At 42.0% G+C, this 26502-nt stretch overlaps 1 protein-coding gene across 3 annotated transcripts in view; it reads right to left on the bottom strand.

Moving 5' to 3' along the window:
- Positions 1-26502, bottom strand: part of RIF1 (replication timing regulatory factor 1) — a 438203-nt gene that overhangs the window by 224034 nt on the left and 187667 nt on the right. For all 3 annotated transcript variants that reach the window (XM_029605462.1, XM_029605460.1, XM_029605461.1), the window contains exon 21: positions 13097-13196. In XM_029605462.1, coding sequence (XP_029461322.1) covers positions 13097-13196 — 100 coding nt within the window. The remainder of the gene's footprint in view (positions 1-13096; positions 13197-26502) is intronic.

Raw genomic sequence — 26502 nt, 5'->3', positions numbered from 1 at the left:
GCAGGAGAGCATTGCAATAATCAATTTTTGAGAATAGTATGGCTTGAAGGACAGATCTGTAGTCATGGAAGTGAAGGAGAGGTCTTAATTGTTTTAGGACCTGAAGTTTATAAAAGCCCTCTTTCGTGGTGGTGTTAATGAATTTTTTAAGGTTCATTCTGGAGTCTAGGGTGGCTCCAAGGTCTCTCACTTGATTTACTGATGGTATATTTGTGGTGCTGGCTAGTGGGTTATTATCGTTGGGGGAGATGACCAGAAGTTCGGTTTTGGATGTATTGAGAACCAGGCTGAGGCTCATGAGAAGGATATTGATAGTATGGAGGCAGCTGTTCCAATAGTTTAAAGTGTCTGAGATGGGATCCTTGATGGGGATTATGATCTGCACGTCGTCCGCATAAATAAAGTAGGTGAGATTGAGATTTTTGAGTAGATTTTATTTTTATTTATTTATTTAATAGTTTTTATATACCGACCTTCATAGTAAATAACCATATCGGATCGGTTTACAATTAACATGAAAATAACTGGGGTAACAATTCAAGTACAGCAAAAAACAGTAGGTAGGAATGAGTCAAAAAGTTACAATCAACAGGGTAAGAGAACTTGGAAGCTTGCAACAAGCTGGAAAGAAGATAAGGCAGGAAATAAATATGAGGTGATACCATAGGGCGTACGGGTTAAAGCATAATGGTGCTTTAACCTGGAGGTGTCAGAGTCCATTAGTGGGTGTAATCACCATAACGATTGATGGCATAAGGGGAGAAGATAGATGTTGAATAGGGTCGGGGAAAGCGAGGAACCCTGGGGTACTCCTTGCTTGGACGCTATGGGGGAAAATTCTTTGATTATTTTAACTTTGAAATACCTGTCGCTTAGAAAAGATTTTAACCAGAGGAGTGCAGAGCCTGAGATGCCTATTTCCATCAAGTGGTTGATGAGGATTGTGTGGTTAACTGTGTCAAATGCAGCGGAGATGTCTAGAAGAGCTAGCAGGTATGATTGACCTTTGTCGAGGCCCATCAGGATGTTGTCCATTAATGAGAGAAGGAGAGATTCTGTGTTTCCTGAATCCGAATTGTGATGGGAGTTGAAAGAGGACGCAAAAAGAGGACAAAGTGCCACACCCCCACCAAGTTGATCCTCCTTCAAGAGGCTTTTATTTGTTTCCTTATACTCTGAACAGGACTTCAGTTTCATAACGAAGGCGTACTTTAAAAATTTAAATACACAATTTTATGGAGAGACTGTTCGCATATATCCAGACCTGGCAAGACCAACACAATTAAGACGAAGGCTTTTCTATTGATGCGCACCAAAGTAAATGCTCTAGGAGCAACATTTCAAATGCGCTATCCATGCAGCTGTGTAATAAAATTATCTGGAAATGCTTTTGTTTTCTTCAACCCAGAGCATCTGAGAGATTTCCTGAATGGCAGAGGATAAAATACTGTCGATTAATAACTTGGGATCAATGTAATGTAATAATATACTGTGAATGTAAACAGCTGTCTTTGTTCTTGGTTTAAACCGTATACATAAATTTTTCTCGTTATAGTAATTACTCCCTCTTCAATCCATCTCGGAAAGATCACTATTTTATAGAGATTGATTCTCCCAACCAAGGATAAAGGTAGTCCCTTCTAAGTATGGAACTTCCCCTTCCTTTTTTGATATATTCCATAAACAGAGTCAGATTTAGACTAGAGAGTTCACCGGATTAGCGGACATTTCCAAACCTAAGAATTTAAATACCGTATCAGCTTATTTAAAAGGAAAACAACCTCCCCACTGGTCTTAAGGAAGACAGAAAGGCTAGCCTTCGGATTTGTCAGCGTTCAATCGAAATCCAGAAAATACTCCAAAATGAGAAAAAAGTTGCAGTAGCACTTCTAGAGAGGACACTGGTTTGGTAAGAAAAATCAAAATTTCATCTGCGAAAGCTGCATATTTAAAGTCATATTCCCCCTTGAAGAGTGCACAATAAAGGCTCCAAAAACAACAGACAAGGGATAACCCTGTCTAGTTCCTCTCTCAATAGTAATGGTGTCAGAATGGGTAAAGTTAACAAAAACAGCCTCTGGTTTAAAATAAAACTTTATGCAACCAGAAAAACAAAGTATAGAAGCTCTATCCACAATGTGCTCTTATCCAAACGTATTTGATATTCTTTTAACAATTTTAATTTAGAAAATGTATCTAAGACCGCATCAGCAAGCCAGACGACGGCAGTGAACCCACTTGCCGTCCGGACTTCTCGTCATGTGCGGCGTGATGTTAAATAGATTTTTTATGTGTAAAGGTAGCTTGTTAATTGTCTTCTAGATCCCGTTTATGAATTGAAAAATGCATCATATCCCAAATAGCACCCGACAACGGCCGGTGTTTCGCGATCAGAATCGCTTCATCAGGAGCAAATTTCACAACCAGTTTTTGTTACGGCAGATGCTATAAAGTCAAGAGGACACAAACAATTATATGAAAAGAATAGATTCAAACCAGGTACTTAGCTTGGCGTTGAATGCAGCACCACCAACCTTTCTGTTGGACCAAAATGTCTCTTAGAATCTTGCAGCCGTACAGGACAGAAAAACCTTGGACGCCTTGTCCTTTTAAAAAGCCCGCGCTTTTACGCACGTCATGACGTGCGTAAAAAAAAAAGCCTTGATCTCAAGGCTGCCTTCACTACGGATCGATTGTATACAAATTTGACACGATTGGATGTTCAAGCTCTAAGAGAATTACAAGATAACCATCATCTTATTATTAAACCCGCAGACAAGGGCGGTAAAATTGTGCTTATGGATAGTCATCAATACCAAGCAAAGGCTTTGAGACAACTCCACAACAGACAATTTTACACACCTCTTCAAGAAGATCCCACAGCATCGATTTTACAGTCCATTGAACAGTTGATACAACAAGGGGCAGATCAAGGGTTCTTGACTGCACATGAGATTTCTTTTTTGGTAAATAAGTTTCCAATCATCCCGGTTTTCTATCACTTACCAAAAATACACAAAAACATCCAACAGCCTCCTGGAAGGCCAATAGTCTCCAGTAGAGGGTCATTACTTGAACCACTATCTCGTTTTATAGATTTCTTTTTGGCACCATTTGTGGCAATACAAGAATCATACATCAGAGACTCGCAACAAATTGTTCAATATTTAGAATCTTTCAATGAAGACACATCTCAGCTGTTGTTAGTCACCCTGGATGTGGAAGCACTATATACCAGTATCCCCCAGGATGAGATGATTCTAATAGCCAAAACATTTTTCGAAGAGAGACCTCGACCACACAGGATCCCCACCAGTTTTCTAACAACATTATTAGAGATTGCCCTTACAAAAAATTTTTTTGCGTTCGAAGGGGCTTTCTATCAAACTTGTGGCACCGCTATGGGTGCCACCATGGCACCGGATCTGGCGAATCTCTACATGGCAGTATTTGAAACAAGTTGGGTATACAATAATAACCCTTTCCATCAATACATAAAAATATGGAAGAGGTATATCGATGACATACTGATTTTTTGGCAGGGGACAACATCATCGTTTCAAGATTTCTTACTTTGGTTGAATGGGTGCAACAGTCATTTACATTTTACTTCTGAAACAAGTTCTACAGAGATACATTTTTTGGATATAAAAATCCAGAAGAGACATCTAGGTTTTGAAACTTCAATTTACAGAAAACCGGTCTCTTCAAATACTTTCCTACACTTTAGCAGCGCACATCCTCGTGCTCTCAAAGAAAACTTGCCAGTGAGCCAATTTTTCAGATTAAGAAGATTGTGCACTTCTATGGATGATTTTCGACATCAAGCCACATCGCTTACAGACCGTTTTATTAAAAGAGGTTACCCTTCACGCTGCGTTAAGCGAGCCCTCAGTCGGGCCAGATTTACAAATAGAGATTGGTTGTTTCTACCACACAGTCCAGATACTTCAGACACACTAACTTGTGTTTTGCCTTACTCCTCTATGTCTCAGACTATGAAATAGATCATGTTTGACAATTGGCACATTCTACAAACTCACCATGAATTGTCTGATGTTCCCAGATTTGCCTTCACCAGGAGTTCGAATATCAAAGACCTGGTAGTACACTCTGATACAACGATGCCTCAACCTAAAATTACTATCGGAGCTCACACTTCAAGTGGAAAATGCACAGTATGTTCAGTTATGATTACTACATCAGCAATACATTTCACCCGTGAGAATTTCACTTTTGTACTTAGAAATTTCACTGATTGCCGGTCCACTGGAGTGATCTATGTGATACAGTGCCCCTGTAATAGGTTATACATAGGCAAAACGAAACGTGCTCTCAAGACCAGGCTCATTGAGCACCGGTCATGTATTTCAACAGGCCGGATCTCTGCCCCATTAACAGTACATTGTATGTCTTTTCAACACAGTTTTGAACAGTTAAAAGTCTGTGTCTTAGAACAACTGTCTCCAAATTGGCGAGGCGGGAATTTTAATAACCGCCTCCTAAGAGCAGAACAGCGATGGATTCATCGGCTTAAAACAGTGGAACCTGAGGGTCTAAATTCGTCATTAGAACTGCAAGTTTTCCTTTAATTAAACCTGGTTCATTAGATCAATAAGACAAATTTTCAATTACGATCATCCCATGACGACAGCTTCGTGATGACGTCATGACGTGCGTAAAAGCGCGGGCTTTTAAAAAGGACAAGGCGTCCAAGGTTTTTCTGTCCCGTACGGCTGCAAGATTCTAAGAGACATTTTGGTCCAACAGAAAGGTTGGTGGTGCTGCATTCAACGCCAAGCTAAGTACCTGGTTTGAATCTATTCTTTTCATATAATTGTTTGTGTCCTCTTGACTTTATAGCATCTGCCGTAACAAAAACTGGTTGTAAAATTTGCTCCTGATGAAGCGATTCTGATCGCGAAACACCGGCCGTTGTCGGGTGCTATTTGGGATATGATGCATTTTTCAATTCATAAACGGGATCTAGAGGACAATTAACAAGCTACCTTTACACATAAAAAATCTATTTAACATCACGCCGCACATGACGAGAAGTCCGGACGGCAAGTGGGTTCCACTGCCGTCGTCTGGCTTGCTGATGCGGTCTTAGATACATTTTCTAAATTAAAATTGTTAAAAGAATATCAAATACGTTTGGATAAGAGCACATTGTGGATAGAGCTTCTATACTTTGTTTTTCTGGTTGCATACAGTTTGATACACAAAACAAGTGCTGCGGTTCTTTATACTTTGGTTTAAAATAAAACTTCACAGCTTTTTGAAAATGGCCATTCAAACCCATTATTTCCATAACTTCAAATAAGTAATCTCACTCCACTCTATCAAACGCCTTTTCAGCGTCAAAGCGGACAACTAAAAAGGGGTCTTCTTGCTATCTACAGCATGTCATCACTGTCATTACCAGTCTAACATTCGCCAGTGCGTACCTGCCCTGCACAAATCCCACCTATCCACCTTTAATCACCTTAGGCAATATGACAGCTAGTCTATTAGCCCAAATTTTTGCCAATAATTTCTGATCAAAATTCAAGAGGAAGATAGGGTGGTAAGAAGCTAGCAATGATTCTTTGCCCTTTTTGTGGATAACAATGATTTCGGCCATATCTCCTACAGGATATATGCCTTTACTCAATAAAGCCTGAAAGATATTGCTAAAGGGTATTAATTATTCCAGCAGGATTTTATAGAATTCACCACTAAAGCCATCCAGCCCTGGGGCTTTCAATGATTTAGTTTACCCGATTTCCACCTTTATTTCTTCTTCACTAATTAGTTGGTTCAACCATTCCAGTTGGGCTTCTGCAACCCTCAGAAAATGAAGCCTTCCTTTGGCCATATCACTGCCTTCTGATAGATAGATATATATATATATGTTTTGTTTTGTTTTTTTTTAAACACAGCCTGCTAGAAGCTGAGGCGGGCGAACTGTGCTTTGGGCCAGACAAACAAAATACTTGCCTGAACCTAATACTACAGGACAAGAAAAAGCATCTGATTCCACCAGATCTAATATTGAAAATAACCCTGATTTTTTCCTAATAACAGAATCATGGCTATCAGAAACCGACACTGTTCTCCTAAACTCGCTATGTCCATCAGGTTTATTCAGCTTTCTCAGAACCCAGATTGTATAGAAGAGGTGGTGGTATTTTAGCCATTATTAAATCTTCTCTCTCACCTATAAAAAAACAGCTCACTGTCTCAGGTCGCCATGAAGTACTACTTATAACAACTTTTTTCTTAAACATCTGTATTATTTACTCTCCACCAGGATGCCTACAATCAGACTTATCAAGTTTCATTGAGCTTATAACCTTTCTTCCAGTTGATTTAAGTAAAACTATCATAGTAGGCGATTTCAATTTACATATTACATGCCCCTCACCCACAGTAAATGCCTTTCTGGACGCCATGTCAGGCCTGGGCTGGGAACAACTCATTCAGTCCCCCACACATACAAAAGGTCAAACCTTAGACCTGGTTTTTATCAATTCCAGCTTTTTCTCCAATATTCCAGAAAAAACCAAGATCATTGCAATACCATGGTCAGACCATTATCTTATTAACTTTTCCCTCAATATCACCCATACAAAAACAGTAAACAAAAAGGATTTGCAATCCATAGTCAAACAAAAGTTCACCACCATAGACTCTTTCCTTGATAAAGTAATACCCAACTTACCAATTACATTAGCTCCTAATATTCAGGAAACCATTGATAAATGGAATTCTGCTATCTCTTCTTCATTAGACTCAATTGCTCCTTTAAAAACAATAAAAATACAATCAAACAAAAAAAAATAAAACAAATGCTCCTTGGTATACTAAAGCTCTGCATTCATTAAAGACCTCACTTAGAAAACTTGAACGCAAATGGAGGAAGAATAAAACTCCTGAAACAAAAAATGCTTACTATTCCTTATTATGTCAATATAACAAAAACATTAACCTAGCAAAAAAATCTTACTATGCAAATCAAATTGCTAAAGCTAATGGAAACCCTAACATACTATTCAATATAGTAAAACCTAACAACCACCCAAAAAGAATGTTCCACCATTTTTGACACGGCCTTATGTAATAAAATTGCTAATCATTTCAAATCAAAAGTTACAGACATTTCAAATCAACTCTCCAAGTTACCATTACCCTCTTATAATAACCTTGAATCTACTTATACATGGTCCGAATTTACACCAGTTTCTGAAAACACTATACAAACCATTATTAGAAAACAAAACCCTTCCAACTCACCCGATAATCCGTGCTCTGGTACTTTCTTCAAAGCCTTAGGTCCCCATGCTAGAAATGTTTTAGCACTATTAGTATATCAATCTTTGGAAAATGGTCTCTTTCCATCTTCTCTCAAAAAAACTTCCATACTTCCAATTATTAAGAATAAATCAAAGGAAGATTTCGATCTTAACAATTTTAGACCCATTGCTACATTAACATCCCTAGCTAAGCTGATCGAATCAGTAGTGTTATCTCAACTATCAAATTATCTATCAGAAAATTATATACTACATACAAATCAACATGGATTTCGCAAGGGTCACTCCACTGAAACTCTTCTATTGACTTCATCTGACACTATATTTCGGGCTTTCGATTCTTACACAGATCACATTATTGTCTTCTTAGATATTTCCGCAGCCTTTGATACTGTTGATCACCAAATTCTCATTTCTATTCTTAAATCTATAGGTATCTCGGGTGCTGTATTACAATGGTTTATTTCATTTCTATCTGATCGTATTCAACAAGTTAATATAACAATCATTCTTCCGAACCATACTCTATTGCATCGGGTGTTCCACAGGGTTCTTCTCTATCCCCTATTCTTTTTAATATCTGTTACCACTTTGCCGCATCTTAGCCTCACTTAACATACAACTTAAAATCTATGCCGATGACATACAGTTTATGGTACCATACAACACCTCCTGGACTCATACATTATCTTTAGTATCCTTATCTCTCACAACTATTGACACATGGCTTTCTCACAACAGATTGAAACTAAATCCAAAAAAACCCAGAAATAGTCCATCTCTCATCAATTACAGATTCATCCATAGGTCCCCCCTCCCAACTTGTATTTAATGGAATCACTATCCCCATTTCCAAATCTGCAAAAAACTTAGGTATAACCATCCATTCAGACCTTTCATTAAAGCAACACATATCCACAATTACCAGAAATTCATTTTATAAGCTCCAACTCCTGAAACGGCTTTGCCCTCTACTTTTCTTTCACGATTTTTGGACTATACTTCAATCACTTATCTTTTCGGGGCTTGATTACTGTAATTCTCTTTATATAGGTCTCCCAGATAACACACTTCACTCACTTCAGCTGATCCAAAATGCAGCAGCACGTATCTTAAACTCTTCCATAAAAAATCACATTACCCAGATACTTCAATCATTACACTGGCTACCACACAGAATACAATTCAAGATCCTGTCCATTATACACTCTCTCATTTACACTCCTAATTCTGTTACTTTATGCTCCATTCTCCGAATATACAAACCCGCTAGACATCTAAGATCACTGGACAAAAACCTTCTAGATATCCCATCACCACGACAGGCCCGTCTTGACATCACCAGAAAAAGAGCATTCTCAGTCATTGGACCAATCTTATGGAACGCACTACCGGACTCTCTAAGATCCATATCCAACTCTAAACATTTCAAAAAATCCTTTAAAACACACCTATTTCAATCAGCATTCCATATCACATTCTAAATAACATAACCTCTTTTCTCTCATGCATGCAAATAAAATGGCACAACATTATTATATATTGATTTATCTTATGTAAATTGTTTTAGATACTTTTTTATTTTTTGAGTATTTTTGTAATTTTATGCTTTTTATAATCTTACGTTTTTTAAGTTTAACCTTTACTTATGTTTGTTTTTTTATTTAGTTATGTAAACCGTTTTGATTAAACACTGTTTGTAGACAGTATACAAACACTTTTAAATAAAATAAAATAAATAGAGGCAACCTAGGAGATCCATGCTTTTCATCCTGGTATAGGGGTGCCAGAGAATCTCTCTTGAGCCACCCATGCCCATAGTTGTCAAACCTGGCGAAAATTTGCACCACATAGTACGAGGACATTAGAACTAACAAAATGGAGTCTGTGACCAGATTCGGTCTGTTCAGACTGCTGCCGCAGATAGAATCACAGCCATGGAAACCTCCCGCACTCTCCAAGAGGCTCTGATTCCACCAGTTTACGTTACTGCGGTTGAATGGAGGCCTCCCCGCCATGCAGCACAGAGACAGCCCATGGCACAAATCACCAAACGCTCGTACAGAGACCTCCCCATGCGGCACAGATACTGCCTAGAGGTAAATCACCGGGTGAATAAAAGTTCCTTGCCACACTCAGGAGCCTGCATACTCAATTCAGCTAGCAAGGCTGCATCTGTCTGCGGTTATGCTATGCTGTCCCGTTGCTGCCTCCCAGGAAGCTCACCCACCATCTGCTGGAGACGGAGAATACTGACAGGCTGTCTGTGCAGGGCTATGAGTGTGACATCAGCAAGTCAGCTGATCTGTCTCCATCTGCTAGTTGGAGTGCATAACCCACTTGTGCGGACTGGCCTGCCTGGATGAAGAGGAAATAAAATTCATGTGCATAGGGGATCGCTAGCCGGGAGGAGGAGAGCAGGTGAGACTTAGGCAGATATTGCCCTTCCCCCTTCCTCACAGGCTACATCAACTGCCTACGTTTGGGCCTTTTAAAACCATTGGGGCTGCGGCACATACCTATTGCATGATTTTTTTTTTCTGGTTCGTGAGGAGTTTCAATGGGCAAGAAGAGGAAGGGCAAGATTTTTATATCTACAACTCCCATCCAAGGCCTGATGGACCATCACGTAATGTGGCTACCAGCTAATACCAGTATGGACAGAAATAAAGAGTCGTCGTTGAATTCGAGCACTTCACTAACTCCAGGTATGAATTTGCCCCTCCACAGCCTGATTAGGATGCTGCTACACTTTTAGTCACTAGAACTGCGGGAGAAACTAATTCTCCTAGTAAACAGAGTGGTCTTAAGACTCATCTGGAAGTGGATTTATCTTCTATATCTCCTGATTTGGTAGTAAGATGAAATGGGCTTCTAATTCTGATATTTAGGAAGGAGCTTTTGTGGTACCTTCAGAAACCAATAGTTTAGTTCAGCGGGTACCTTAACCTTCTACAATATCTCTTCCTATTGATCAAGATGATATTGAGGAGCCTTCCAATATAACTATGATATTTGGTGAGTAGTATCTGAGGCTGATAAGACTGTTAGAGTTCAGAACTGAGAAAGATTACAGTAGACAAGGTCTAAAATTCAAGAGCAAGATCTCTTTTTGAATGCTATAGATAATTCCTTAATGTGAATTCTCAGATAGCTGCCCTCATTTTCAGTATTTTCAGTTGGAGAATACTGAAAATGGCACGAGAAGGAAGAATCTGTGTTTTTAAAATTTTCCAATGACCAGGCTGTTTGCATTTGAATTGTTTAAAAAAAAAAAAGTAACAGAGATAATGTCTATTTCGATAAATAATTATTCCGCATTGTCAAAAATGTAATATCTTTCTAAAAATAGAAAGGTTATATCTTCTCATGAAGGGGTGATGGGATACACAATGTGGATAGTCCCTCACTCTTAACCAAGAAAACAGAGAATCAATCGTGATACAGAAGGAACATTACCACACACACAAAACAAAAAAGACAATTGGCTGGGTTCAAGAACTCCATAGCTAACATTTCGATATCTAAGCATTTTGCTGGATACTTCAGATAGAACAGCAGTACCAATCTGCAATACCTTGTGTTTTAACAGAAACTGTCTATGTCTTAGTTGAGTGGCACGAGCTACATCAGGAAAAATTCTAATTTTACAATAAAATAACTCATCTATGCTGAAAGAATAATTTCATAATCCAAACTTTGGTTCCTAAACCAAATTAACCACTAAGGTTGCAACATTAATATGACTTTCACAAGAGTCTTCTACAAAAGCTGTTAAATTTCCAGTGTCCAATAAGGAGTTGAAACTAAGTCCCCTTCTAAAATTGCGATTTTCTCCTTTTGGAATGCAGGCAGGTAAAAAAACATGAGCAACTGGTGGAACAGATTCAGCTGGAACTTTTAAAACTTCAGTTAGATATTTTCTAAACATCTCTTTTAGAAAAATCAAATCAATCTTAGAAAAATTAATCAAACGAAGACTTCACTTTAGAGATATTTTAAGATTCTCCAACTTTCTGTGAATCACAGAATTATCTTTAATCAGAGCAGTGACATTTGTTTGAAGTTGCTCAGCTTTCTGCTCCATAGTGTCCACTCTTTTAGAGCACTCTGCCATAGATTTTTCCTGGTCACCAAATCATGGTTAGTATCTTAAGTTTACAACAACCTGGGCAATTTGGAGATGCAAAGCTCTCCCAAGACCTTCAATAGTTAGCCAAATCTCTTCCAAAGTAAATACTTGAGTCTTAGTCAAAGATTTCTGTAATCTCACCTGAAGCATACTGCGATATGTTCCTTCTTGAGAAACAATTGTATCTTGGTCTCTCATGAGGGTAATTTCTGGCATCCTGACCATCATCTCTTCAGGACCACTTGATGCTGCCAGCTCTGTGGCTTCCATCCAGCCCTCCTCAATGTGTCAGATAGAATGATGTCATTAACTGGAGACGCAAAACTTTCTCCGACTTGATATACTAGCCTTCTTTCCTCCAGACTCAGTGAGATGTCCAAAGCCTCAGGAGACTGTAGCAAATCCTTTCCCTACAGTCTTCTCTGCAAGGTGTTCTCACAGAAGATACTTTGGACTGGGCACTCTCTCGGACAAATTGCTCAATCTGCCCCGGACCAGGGACACATGAGAGCTCAGTCGGGTAAACTCTAACTTTCCCTTTTCGCTTAACCATAATGATATAGGCAACATAGAAAATCGAAGGAAAAGGGCTCTATGCAGCTAGAAAGATCAATAAGTAGATGCCATCTTGCTCCACCCCTCTACTTTGCTTTTCTTGAATGTTCTATTGATGACATTCCCGTAACAGCTACCCTTCTAGTTACGTTTTCTTTACAGCAGAACAAGGATCAGATTTTTCAGAAATTTTGTAAAAACAAAGGAAGACTATTTTGTGGTCAACAGATAGATATTTCCCTGATGTCTCTTGAACTATACAATGTTATAGGAAACAATTTCTTTAGTTGAAAAACAGTTATTGCTATAGGAGATACAATACATTTACATGGGTACTTAAGAAAAAAGGTGACTTTTCAAAGAAACACATTTGTATTTACTGATCTACGTCCTGAAACTTATATTAAGGATAAGGCTGTTGGATAGTTTGGCTGGGTAATTTTGCTTGTTTGGAGATTATTGTTTTTTTGGGTTTTTTTAAATATCCTCCTGTATTGATAACATTTCAAAAGGTTTCTGGCGATCTCCATTTAATGAAGACTCAGATGCAGTATGTGTATTCTTTTTATGTATTTTTTTCTTTTTCATCGTTATACTTGCTTTCTTTCATTTGTAGTAAATAAATCCAAATAAAATATAAAATTAAGGTGCATGTGTGCTCGCACCCACATATGCACTTATATGGGCATGCTCGTGCTTGTTTTAAAGTTACCATCCCTGTTTTATTTTTATTTTCCAGTCTTACCATTGTGGTGTGTGGCCTATGTCTTTTGGTCTGGTGTGCTTTGGTTTGAGTGTGTGGACTATGACTGTGTGAGATGGTCTGTCTCTCTCTCTCTCTCTGTGTGGTGAATGTGGCTGTGTTTGTCTGTCTGGGTATGTTGTGTCTATACCTCTCTGTGTGTGTCTGTTTTTCTGAATAGGTGTAGTATATGTCTGTGTGTCTGTGCCTGTCTTGAGTGGCGTGTGTCTTGGGGGACCCCAACCAATTGCATGAATGGAAGGAGGAGCCATGGCTCAAAGTCTGCTCACCCCTGCTCTAGACAACTTGTAAAAAAGAGTTATTTGCAATAGGTATGCTCCTAAAATGTCAAATAATCACAAATCTCACCTTTAATCTTTGGTTGAAACTTGTTATTATATGGTGAGAAGTTGATGCACTCAACTACAACAGTGACACACTGAGCAATACCATCAAGCAACGACAAGCTCTGAGGAAGAAAATAAAAAACTATTTACAACATTAAATTTAGTTACCATAAAACACAGAAAGTGTATTTATTCTATAATTAAATATAGGCAGAATAGGGTGAAATTGAAAAATGTGCCGTTAATGTCCTTTCCTTTAGTCCTGCCAAATCAGTCCAGACAAATGGGTTATGTCTCCCTCTCAACAGTTGGAGTTGGCGAGGAAAAAAAAAAAAAAAAGGCTAAAATCTGACTTCACTCCCCCTACAGAGTTCTCATGCTTCTTTCAGTACTTCAGCATCCTATGTAAAAGCTAAGACAACCAAAGGCAATTGTTTGGTTTCCAAATCACCACCAAAACCAAAGCTGATGCAGCCAAAACACTTCACTCCATGGGCATTAAACCATGAATAAAAATCAACACCAAGGTCATGATTAAGCTAAGGACCTTCAGAGTGGGCAATATCATGCTTGCTGTTAGTTTTCTGAACTTGTCAGATACAGCTCCCCCCCCATCTGCCATGGCTTCCCTGGGTGGGCTCTGAACTGGTCTGGCAGGACTAAAGGAAAGGAAATTAACAGGAGAGTTTAAATTTCACCCCCTTTATCATCCATGCCAGACTAATACAGAGAAGTGGGATGTACCCAAGGTCCATCCAGCCAAGTGAAAGGAAGCCATGATAGCTCTCAGAGTTCTTGCATTCAAGGCTGCACACCCATGATGAGATACTTAGAGAAGAGATACAGTGGAGACAAGAGCATTACCCTGCCATTATCCTCTGGAAAGAAAGACTTATACTGACACTGCTTATGAGGACTCTTGCGCCCTCATCAGTCCTCTGGGATCTGCAAATTCTTACTGCAGCAAGCTAAAGTGTTCATGTCCATGATCTTTCTGAAACTGATACCTTAGAAACCACTGTGCTTTAATAGGACACATCAATACACCAAAGACCTATTCAAAATTCAGAAGGATCTTGTCACCTATAAACAACTCAAAAGGTGACCTAAAATGGACTGAGAATAGTTGACTCTGTTTTGGTCTACATCACTCAACTTTCTCACCATAAGTCAGACAAATCCGATTCAGACAGAAGAGAAGCACTACTCTCCAAAGAGGGACAGTTCTGGGTACAGAGATACCCTTTCCTTTAATATTACCAAAGACTACCAAAGAGATTTCAATAAAATAAGAGATGCTACCCTATGAGGCTCTAGAAGAGGCTAGCTCTCTTCAAAACTAGGCTCAGGGCTAGGTTCAGGCAGAGGACATGTATTCTTGACTCCCTGGAAGTATCCCATCCAAGAGTAGCAAGAGAGCTTCTGAGACTGTGTCCCTTGCAGTAAGCCAGAGTTGGTCCCTGCCCTCTGCAAGATTTATGGGTTATGCCTTCATCCCAGTCTCCTCTGATGAAAGGACAAAATTGAAGGAATAGATCCCTCAAAGAGAAATACGGTCTCCTCCATAAAATGACCTCAAAGCCTCCAAACTAAGTCAGGTCCACTACTTGTACCAAAAGCTGTAACCCCTGACCCTAAGTAGCCTGATTCTCTCAACAGAAAAGACTGCAAAAGAGAATGGAAGGGATCTACTAGGGAAGAATTCTCTGACTATGGAGAAGGGTGAAGGAGCATCCCTACTTGCACTTTCAGAACTTGGTCCCAGGAATGTCCAAGCTCCTGGTGGGAAAACATGCTGGAGATAAGAAGCCAGTTATGGTTCTATCAGGATATCTAAATCCTCTTCTCCTCAAACTCCTGCTTTCTTTTTCCAGCTGAAGAACTAATTCATTTTGGAGCTTTTCAAGGCTGGAAAATGGGCCTACTTGACCCCTAGTAGGTCAAAACTTCAGAGTCTCAAGAGTGTCAGCTCAAAATATCCATCTGTGTGAAGACTGTTGGACATGTGAGGTCCTGCAAGGTCCTGCAGGGGAACTGTCTCAGACCAAATTTGAGTCAACATGGTATGCGAAAGCTGCTAAGTTCCCTCAGCTTGTTCACACCAACTAATGGCATTACAATGACAACCACAACCCAGGCTGACTTCTATGATGGAGGCCAGGATTTCTAGGAATATTAGACAGCTGGCTCTGGCCCTCAAACTGGACCTACTGGCTCTCCACCAGGACTCCTGTCCCTACATCAGTGCTAATTAACCATGAAAGACTCCAAATCAATTCCATACAGGAAACACATATGAAAGCTATGTGCTCAGGCTCCTTCTAACCTCCCAAGAAAGATCTACAGCAATTTTGGCACTTCAATGCAGATAACATTTAGGTACTGTAGGTATTTCCCTATCCCCAGAGGATTTACAATCCAAGGGCCTCATTTACTAAGGCTTTTTTTCCATTCTGTGACTAAGGAAAAAATAAGGCCTTACATTTGTACCTGAGGCAACTGAGGATAAAGTGAATTGCCCAAAGTCACAAGCAGTGGGATTTGAACCCTTGTTTCTCTGGTTTGTAGCCTGTTTCAGCAATATTTTCCTCAGTCTTTGGCACACAAGGAAACATTGTATCCAAAAGAAGAAATGGCCTTGGAATTCAAGGGCTCCAGATCTCCTGTTTGTTCTGCAAGTCCTAGGCTACATTCAGGTTAATTGCTCTTTGAGATGATCAGTCAGCTAGGAATTCCACAACTATCACCCTAACTGTGGCCAAATGGCTTTCCTGCACTAACTTGACCCTGAATATTTGACATCTGAATAAATGAGTAACCAAGGTACATCTCTGCATAGGGAGGCCTTTTCTACTCCTTGACCAGCAGGTATCCAGGGTCATGGTTAGCACAAGGGAAGAGCCTGATAGCTGTCATTAAGGAATCTATGATAACTTATCTAAGAAATATGTTAGTAACCCTAGGGAAGATAAGCAGGAATACCCCTGTGTATCCATGTGAGGAAATGCCTAAGAGGAGCCCTTTCTGGGAGACCTGAAATAGAAGAGTTGCTTACCTGTAACAGGTGTTCTCCAAGAACAGCAGGATGTTAGTCCTTACACACATGGGTGACATCAAATGGCGCCCAGCACAGAAAACTTATGTCAAACATTCTAGAACTTTGACTTAGCCTCATTAAATATAATGTAAATATTTAATCCTTAACTGCTCAGTTATCTTGCTCTAATTCTTTCCCCAGTTAGATCAACCTTGTTGTAATGTAACTTTATGACCTCTTTGCACTTGTTAATGTTCCGTTTTGGGTTTTTTTCACACCCCCCTGTTATTTGTAAACCAGCATGATGTGATTTTTAATCACGAATGCCGGTATAAAAAAACTCTAAATAAATAAATAAAATAAATTAAGCAAGCCCGGCATGCACTATGGCATGCATCCACACGGGGGTCCCCTTCAAAGACAAAGATAAAATAAAAAGGAAACCCATGTACTGGAAACCTAACTCTGCTGGATTGCAGGTGAGTTTTGAGGACTAACATCCTGCTGTCCTCTGAGAACATCTGTTACAGGTAAGTAACTGTTTCTCAGAGGACAAGCAGGATGGTAGTCCTTACATATGGGTGAATCCCTAGCTCCAGGCTGTCCCCCAACAGAAAAGGGACCAACAAAACACCCAAAACAGATGCCAATGGTATTATTGGTAACAAGGGGGAACAGCCTGAACACAAACAACTAGACCCAGGCAGGAACAGAGTTGGCTTCTAAACCTCAAACAAGTTCCGAAAGACAGACTGGCCAAACCTACTACCTCGTTGGCCATCCCTATCCAAGCAATACTGAGATGTGAATGTGTGAAGAGAACACCATGTCGCAGCCAGTCACATCTCCTCCACAGGAACTGCTCGCAAGTGGGCCACAGATTCAGACATGGCTCGAATAGAATGAGCCTTAACATGACCCCCAAGATGCAGTCCTGCCTGGGCATAACAGGAGATGCAGTCCACTAGCCAATTAGAGAGTGTCTGTTTGGCAACAGCAATGCCCAACTTATTACTATCGAAAGAAACAAAAAGCTGAATGGATTGTCTATAGGCTTATGTCTGCTCCAGATAAAAGGCTAAGGCTCACTTTCAGTCCAAGCTGTGCAGGGCTCATTCACCTTGGTGTGAATGGGGCCTGGGAAAGAATGTTGGCAGGACAATGGACTGGTTAAGATAAAAGTCAGTCACCACCTTAGGCAGGAACTTAGGGAGCATACGCAAGACCACAATGTCATGAAAGAATTTATGATAAGATGGATAAGTCACTAATGCCTGGTGCCCATTGACCTTGTGTGCTGAAGTGATCGCTGCTGAAAATATGACCTTTCAGGCCAGATATTTCAGAGGCCACAGGAGTGCAGCAGCTCAAAAGGAGCTTTCACCAGTGAGAGGCCTTCAGGGAGTCAAACCGAAGCACATGTCGCATGACACGCACAACTATAGGCTATACAGAGATCGGCACACCATCTACACCATTGTGGTATGCACCAATTGCACTCAGATGAACTGAGTTTGTCTTCAAGCCAGCTTCCAATAGGTATAGAAAGTAATCAAGTAGTTTTTGTGTGGGGCAGGAGAAAGGATCTTAAGGCCTGCTCACACCACACGGAAAACCTCCTGCACTTTAATCCATAGGACTTTCTAGTGGAAGGCTTTCTAGAAGTCACCAGGGCCCAAGACACAATCTCTGAGATTGAGTGGTTGCAGAATTACCCCCTCAACATTCAGGCTGTGAGCAACAGGGCTTGGAGGTTGAGATGTTGCAACCTGCCTCGATCCTGTATGATGAAATCTGGGGAAGTCCCCAAATTGATTTGTCTCCGGACGGATAACTTCCACTAGAGTGGAAACCAGACCTGTTTCAGTCAGTGAGGGGCAGTGAGGATTATAGTCCCTTTATCCTCAGGAAGCTTCAAGAGAGTGTCTTCACTACCAGCGGAGTCACAGAATATGCGTACAGAAGACCCAAGCCCCAATGTTGGGCGAGGACATCTAAGACTGGTTTGTCGCATGTCCTGCACCAGGAGCAAAACTGAGGGACCTTTCCTTTCTAAGATGCTGCGAACAGATCCACATCCGGGCTTCCCCAGAGGCGGAAGTTCCAATTAACGACCCCTTGGTCCAGAGACCATTCATAGGGTCAGAGGACACGACTCGGTCTGTCTGCTAAAACATTCTCCATTCCAGCCAGGTACATGGCCCTGAGCACCATTCCATGAGAGAGGGCTCAGTACCACATCTGAACTGCCTCCTGACACAGGAGGTATGAGCCCGTAACTCCCTGCTTACTGACATACATCACTAGTTGGCTGTCAGAATCAGGACGACTTTGTAGGGCAGCTGATCTCTGAAACCCAAAGCACATACCTGATTACCCGGAGTTCCAGGAAACTGATCTGGCAACAACTTTCCTGGGCAGATCAGATACCCTGGGTGTTGAGCGCATCTACATGAGCTCCCCAATCCAGGGTGGACGCATTTGTGGTTAAGACAATTTGGGTGGAGGGGGGACTTTGAAAAGGGATCCCCCGTTCCAGTTTTGAAATTATCTGCCACCAGGACAGAGTCCCAGAGGGGCGAGGTGACTTGGATGCTGTCCTGGAGGCTCTTTATGGACTGACACCACTATGATCTCAGGGTCCATTGGGCCTTTCACATGTACAAGCATGCCAAGGGAGTGACAAACTGTTGCGGCCACGTCATCCAACAACCTTAACATGTGCCAAGCTGACTTCCCTACTTCCCCTACTACCCATAACTAATCAAGCTTGATATTTCACTTGGTTGCAGCTCCATCACTGCTCTCTACATTAATGGTGGGGGTGGAAGGGAAATAGAACCAAAGAGCTAAGAGAAACAGATACGTATGAGAAAAAAATGTGAAGCTTGCTGGGCAGACTGGATGGGCCGTTTGGTCTTCTTCTGCCGTCATTTCTATATTTCTGACACCTGCTGGCTCTGTTGAATTTCTGCCACAATGGTCATCAGGTTGATGGCTCTTTGTCGAGGCAGAAAAACCTTGCCCTGAGCTGGTCTAGCAGGACTCCTATGAAGTCCAATTGAGGTGATGGGCTAAGATGAGACTTTGGATAGTTGGTGACAAACCCTAGAGACTCCAACACCCAGATGGTCAAGCACATGGACCTGACAGCCCCTGCCCGAGAGGCACTCTTGACCAATTTTCCAGATAAAGGAAAATATGTACTCCCAGGCTACAGAGGTGCGCTGCCACCATGGCCAGACATTTTGTAAATACACATGGGGCTGATGCAAGCCCAATGGCAACATGATACTGTAGGTGCTGTTTTCCTACCACGAATCACAAATACTTCTGGTGACTGTGGAAGATCTCAATGTGTGTATACGCGTCCTTCAGATCGAGGAAACTTAGCCAGTCCCCATGTTTTAGAAAAGGGATCAAGGTGCCCAGTGAAAACATCTTGAACTTTTCCCTTCTGATGAATTTGTTCAAGACCCTTAGATCTAGGATGGGACGGAGTTGTCCTGTTTTCTTTAGAATCAGGAAGTACTTGCAGTAAAATCCCCACCCCTCTTTGCCCTGAAGGAACAGGTTTGACTGCTCTGGCTGTTAAAAGAGAGGAGAGGCTCCATTAGCAGTATCTCCTGTTGTGCTACTGGACCCCAAAATGGGTTTGAAGGGAAATTTGGTGGGGCATCTAATAGGTTCAATCGGTACCTTTGATGGACAATTTAAAGAACAAACTGGTCTGGGGTTACACTGGGCCACTGGTTCACAAAGAACTGCAGGCTTCCCCCGATAGACAGATCCATCGACCCGGGTATGGGTAACTGGATTACACTCCTTTCAATCTGTCAGAATACCATCCCTGGAGTTGATAGGCGCTGGCCGGGACTTCAGAGCTCTCTGTTGCCTGGGACAGCTGCGAGAGCTCTGGTGTTGCTAACGGGAGCGAGAAGGCAGAGGATAGTACTTCCTTTGGCAAACGAAAGATTATTTCTGTCCTGATCTTGCCGACTTTCTAAGAACATAAGAACATAAGAAAATGCCATACTGGGTCAGACCAAGAGTCCATCAAGCCCAGCATCCTGTTTCCAACAGTGGCCAATCCAGGCCATAAGAACCTGGCAAGTACCCAAAAACTAAGTCTATTCCAGGTTACCATTGCTAATGGCAATGGCTATTCTCTAAATGAACTTAATAGCAGGTAATGGACTTCTCCTCCAAGAACTTATCCAATCCTTTTTTAAACACAGCTATACTTACTGCACTAACCACATCCTCTGGCAACAAATTCCAGAGTTTAATTGTGCGTTGAGTAAAAAAGAACTTTCTCCGATTAGTTTTAAATGTGCCCCATGCTAACTTCATGGAGTGCCCCCTAGTCTTTCTATTATCCGAAAGAGTAAATAACCGATTCACATCTACTCGTTCTAGACCTCTCATAATTTTAAACATCTCTATCATATCCCCCCTCAGCCATCTCTTCTCCAAGCTGAAAAGTCCTAACCTCTTTAGTCTTTCCTCATAGGGGAGCTGTTCCATTCCCCTTATTTTGGTAGCCCTTCTCTGAGGACAGGTCCGGAGTGCTAGCAGAGTCTCGCTGAAGGGTCTCATGGTGGTCCTGAATCTATGCCACCGTATCCTTAATCTTATCTCTGAAGAGATTCTATCCAGTACACGGCATATCAGCAAGGCTTTCCTGTACCTTTGGTTGGAGATCAGAGGCCTGCAGCTATCCCATTCTGCGGGCACCGATTCCTGCTGCAGCAACCCTCGATGCTGTTTTGAAAACATCGTAGGTCACGCAGACCTGTGTTTTCCACCCTTCAGGCCCTTATGCACCAGCGATGAGCGTGTCCTGCTTAGGCAATTGCTTGGCCAACTCCTGAACTTGCTTCCAGATGTCCCGCAAGTACTGGCTCATGTACAGCTGGGTAGGAAGCTATGCGGGCAGTGAGCATAGGCCCCTGAAAAACCTTCCCCCCCAAAGTGTCTAGCACTCTGTGGATCCTTCCCTGGGGGCACCGAAGAATGGGTCATAGAATGCTTGGCTCTCTTGAGAGCAGACTCAACTACCACAGATTGGTGGGGCAGCTATGGCTTGTTGAAATCGGAAGCCTTCTAGACAAGATAGACTGTGTCCGCCTTCTTGTTCACAGGAGGCACTGTAAGGGGGTGTTCCCACATCCTCAAAAGCAGTTCCTTAAAGATCTCATGCACTGGGACTGTCACGATTTCCTTAGGAGGCTCCATGAACTGGAGGATTTCAAGTATTTTGTGCCTGGCATCCTCCTCAGCCAAGAGAGACAAAATAAGGATGGAGGCGGTCCAGAGAAGAGCAGTGAAAATGGTGTGGGGTTGGCATGAGAAGGCCTATGAGGAGAGGCTGAAGGATCTGAATATGTATACCCTGGAAGAGAGGAGGTGCAGTGGGGAAATGACAGACATTCAGATACCTGAAAGGTTTTAGTGATGCAATTTCAACAAACCTTTTCCGTTGGGGGAAAATAAAAAATCTGTAGAACTAGGTGGTCACGAAATGAAACTCCAGGGATGACAACTCAGAACCAACATCAGGAAATATTTCTTCACGGAGAGGGTAGTGGATTTTTCGGATGCCTTTCTGGAGGAGGTGGTGAAGATGAAAACTGTGGAAGAATTCAAAGGGGCATGGGATAAACATGGTGGTTCCCTCTAAAGGCTAGAGAATGGAAATGAAGAAAAGAATACATGGGGGTAACTTGCTGTGTGGCGTTTCCTACCCTTAACCAATAAGCCTGATACTTTGATGGAACTCTATCATGGCTCTCTGCTTTAACAGCAAGCGTAATGGGGAATTGGATTCAAACAGCAACCAATGAGGGCCCTGACTTTTACTGTCTGGGAAACTGATAAGCATGGGTGTAACCTGCTTGGCACAGAAGATACTACCATAAACTTGCTGGGTAAACTTTTCTGCCATCATTTCTATGTTTCTATGAAAGGGAATAGCCTCTGCCATCAACCTAACTGTGCGAAGGAGAGGTCCTCAAGCAGGGACTTCCTTCGCTCCTCTGGAGACGACAGATCCGAGGGGAGACCACTGGAGGCATCGGATACCACTGTTGAGTCATCCCCAAGGGGGTAAGAATCCCTCATTCCCACTATCATTGACGAGATTGGGCCCTGGCACTCGACCTTTGCCAGCAGCACAGGCACCGGCAGAACCAGACAGGATGCCACAGGCCTCAGTGTCTCAGCTGGCCTGGGCAGATCTTCCTCCTTCGAGGAGCCAGCCACAAACACCATATCATCAGAGGGTGGCAGCGATGTCCCGACGGGCATAGATACCATCCTGGGAACTGACACTGGCTAAGTCGGTAACTCACCGCTGAGCATGTAGAGAGATTCTAGCACCGGTGTTGGCATCTGTGTCACAGCACAGATGCTCTGCATCACCTTCTCAACTGCCAGCTACACATGCCCTTCAAGCTCTTCCTCTAACATTGCCCATGCCAGAACAGACAGGGACAGAGGTATGACCAGATCCTCTTTGGAACCGAGAAAAGGATTGGTGGATTGCACAGGGTCCAATTAAGTAGGTGGTGCACCCTCGGCATTGGAGGACAACTGGCTCTCCTCACCACGGGGTCATCACAGTGTGAGCTAGCCCATCCTCATGCCTGGCAACATGCATCAATGGTGACTGGTGTCGAAGTTTCGGCTTCCCTTGATGCTCAACAGGGTCCATCCCCGGTGCTGAGGCAGATGACAAGGAACCCGATTGTCCTCAGCCTAGAGGAGCTCAACGATGGCCCGTCCCTGGTGCCCCTAACAGCTGACAGCATCAACGGAACAGACGGCCCCACCTATATCAATAGCTCCGTGTCCATCAGTGTCAATGCCTCTGATGCTGATGGCTTGGCCTTCTCCGACCCAAAGAAGAGCTCCATTTTACCGAATCGGATCAGACATTCCTTCGGGATCATCTAGGTGTATCTGCTGCAACCCCAGATGTCATGCAATGCCCCCAGGCAGAGGACACATCTATCATGGGGATCCGTGACAGTCATAGCCCTCCTACATTTGGAGGCATCGTTTAAAACTATAGGCAAACATGACGGGACAAAACAAAAGGGACGCAAGATTGAAATAGATAACCATCGACTCAATCCTTCTATCATGAGGGGGGGGGGGGGGGGGGCACTGAATGTTGTGATTCCATCCACTAACTATGGTCTCAAAAGACAAGGACATTCCCTCCTTCCCTACCAGGTGATCCAACACCATATCCTTCTCTTCCTTAGGAAAGAAATATAGGTCCCCTTAGTCTTGGCCAATTTAAGGCCGGAATCAGGTATATCTCACTGAAAAGATCCCATCTTCAACAGTCAAATGAAGCAGGAAACATATGGGGATGCAAACCTACAAGCACCTAGGAATAAAGCAGACACTGAGTGGCATTTTTTTGTAATAATCCATAATTCAAATTAGTTGCAGATTAAGTTTATCTTTTTATATTAGTGCTCCCAATATTCAGAGGCTAATAAATTTAGAGAAAAGCATTCATCACAATGAAAACTTTTCTTCAACTGTTCATTGGATATTTTCAAAATATAAACAGTGCATCATTTGGTATATGCACCATTTTGTTAAGAGTATTGTTATGTAGACAGTTTCTACTTAGGAAACTAGGGTCCAAGATTGAAAGCTGGCTGTTTAAGTAACTTAGGCCTGGATTTATCAAAATGCACTAAATATCGCATGAGATAGAAAAAGGGGCTTGTAATACCTCTGCGAAGCGCTAAGTTACTGCAAAATGCGATAACTTTTTCGCACTTTGAGATAAGTGCCAGAATTGTATTTCCTACATACAACCACTGGGGGGGACCATGTTTACTATCAGGGCCACTGAGGGAGGGGGAGAGAGAGAGAGAAAAGCCATAATGCTCTCACAATAGATAGGTATTTATTATCTCTATGGGAGACCCACCTAGTAACTCGAGGTGAGGCTTAGGTATTAGTGTAGGGGGTTAGGGGCCACTTTGACATTCAAAGTGACATGTATGAACAGAACAGTGCTCTCTTGTGAAGATCTGATGACCCTTGGAGTGAGGACACTGACTCAAAGATGAGATTTGTGCAATGTTCTCTCAACCTAGCTTGATGGGACTCTCTACTTGGGTAACATCAAGCTAGGTTGAGAGAACAATGCACAAATCTAATCTTTGAGTGAGTTTTCTCACTCCGAAGGTCATCAAATCTTCTCAAGAGAGCACTGTTCTGTTCGTACATCTCACTTTGAATGTCAAAGTGGTCCCTAACCCCAACACTAATACCTAAACCTCACCTCGAGTTACTAGGTGGGCCTCCCATAGAGAGGCCCACCTAGTGTGAGGGCATTATGGCTAGTCTCCCTCTGTCTCTCGGATGGCTTTGTTAGCTATTCTGATGCTCCTGGAACTTCAAAACTACTAAGAATACATCGCAAGATGCGATAAAGTCTTAACACAACCTATTGCACGGCTTAACGCTACTGAAAAAGGTGTAGCTAAAAATAGGCATTAAAGCCGTGCGATAGGGATTCGCAAAACGGTGAACCCAGCCCACTCGCGCCCCTAACTCCTCCTCTTTTTCTGATTTGCATCACACCATATGTTATGGTGCTATCTCATGCGAAGAACCCTTAACGCTATTTGATAAATTACCCTGTTAGCTGGATATGACTAATCCGGCTAAGTTCCAATGTAGACTCAGCGGCACAGGCCAGCCACTGAATATATGCACACACTTAGCAGGATAAGTCTACCTGGCTAAGTTTAGACTTGCTTTATGGGGCATCTAAACTTAGACGTAAACTTATGTGGCTAATTCCGAATATCAGTAGTTAACCATATAAGTTATAAGCTAAGTCGATTTGCTCCAGATCTTCCCAGTACACGCCTACTTTTTGTGCAAGTAACTTTTATCCATATAAGGGACTTTTACGGCTAAACAGTGGCTGATGAACACAGATGCATATCCAGAGGCCATTACTTAGCTGCATAAGTCCTGCTTATCTGGCTAAATAGCGCTGAATGCGCTTTGAATAATGGGCCCCTTATTTTCACTGAGAATCATCTTTATGAAAGATTTGTTTTATTTTCAATTAGAATAATACAAACTGTGTTTGTTCTAATGTATCCTTTTGTAATCATTTAAGGAGTATCCCTGAGGCTGCCGTGTTGCAAAACATGTGCCACGTTGGACTTTGTACATCGTAATAGCTTGCATATCATGTAAGTATGAAAGTAAGTCATTTTTACAATTTATTTATCCACTAATTTGTATAAGGATTTTGAAGAGAGCTCATTATATTGAGTTATAAAAATCACTTTCAACTACTGGAAGTTTTTTTGACTAATGATTACACTTTAATTGGTGTAATTTTTCATACCAAGTATCTTTCTTTCTTTTCACCACTCCCATTGGGGGTAATTAAATATTTGGTAGGATTTGTTCTGTGTCTTTTTTTTTTTTTTTTTTTTTTTTTTAACAGGCTACAGCAAGCACAAGCCTAATTTGGCCTTGAAAGACCCACAGGAAGTTTCATTTTTGTGGAAGGGAAGAGACTTCTGCAAGGTATTCCCTCCATCATTCTGCTAGCAGAGGGTGGGAGAGAGGATCTCTAACATGCCTGTGATGTCACCTGCTGAAATATATCTCTAGAGAACTGGAACTGCACAAGCTTTGCTGTGTCTGAGAAAATTACATGGTCCCAACAAATTCCCTGTTCGACTATTGGAGGGAAAGGGAAAGGAAACAGTCTAGCATGCTTGAATTTAGTTTTGGGATGACGTGGCGGTAAAATGGTTGCTGATCCTACCATAAAGGGAACATTAATTGGGTCCTATTTGATGTGCACTACAGTGCTGCTTTCCACCATAGGAACCAGGGATTAATCTGCAGACCCTCCCAGTTCCACCTTTTGGTAGGGTGACAACCCTCTGTGGATCGCATCTGCCTAGTCGCAAGCCAAGCAGAATGCGCTGGTTGATACACTGAGCTGCCATGATATACCTGAAGCGCACATCTCCTCCCTACAGCCATACCAGAAGCAAATAGGTGGTGGGGGAGGGGTGGGTGGAAGGGGGTTGATAACTTCAGACCCTCTGATCAAGTACAAATTGACACATCACAGGAGACCGTGAAGCAGTCCAAGGAAAATGCTGTGCTATCAGGTCCCCCCCCCCCTTTTTTTTTTTTTAATATATTTTACTGCCTCCCCATTGCTCCCCCAAAATAGACAAGTGTGTACTGTCAGTAGCTCCTGCTGTCAGACTCATCAAGGGAACAAAGTGACAGCTGCTCACACAGTACTTGACCCATCAGTACAGGAACTCAGACCCCAACTGAGTCGGTTCTCAAGGGGGGAAGGAAGAATTTGT

The sequence above is a fragment of the Rhinatrema bivittatum genome, chromosome 6 (genome assembly GCF_901001135.1).
Source record: "Rhinatrema bivittatum chromosome 6, aRhiBiv1.1, whole genome shotgun sequence".
Classification (NCBI taxonomy): Eukaryota; Metazoa; Chordata; class Amphibia; order Gymnophiona; family Rhinatrematidae; genus Rhinatrema; species Rhinatrema bivittatum.
Note: the sequence above shows the minus strand (reverse complement) of the source record. Positions and strands in the feature narration are given on the sequence as shown.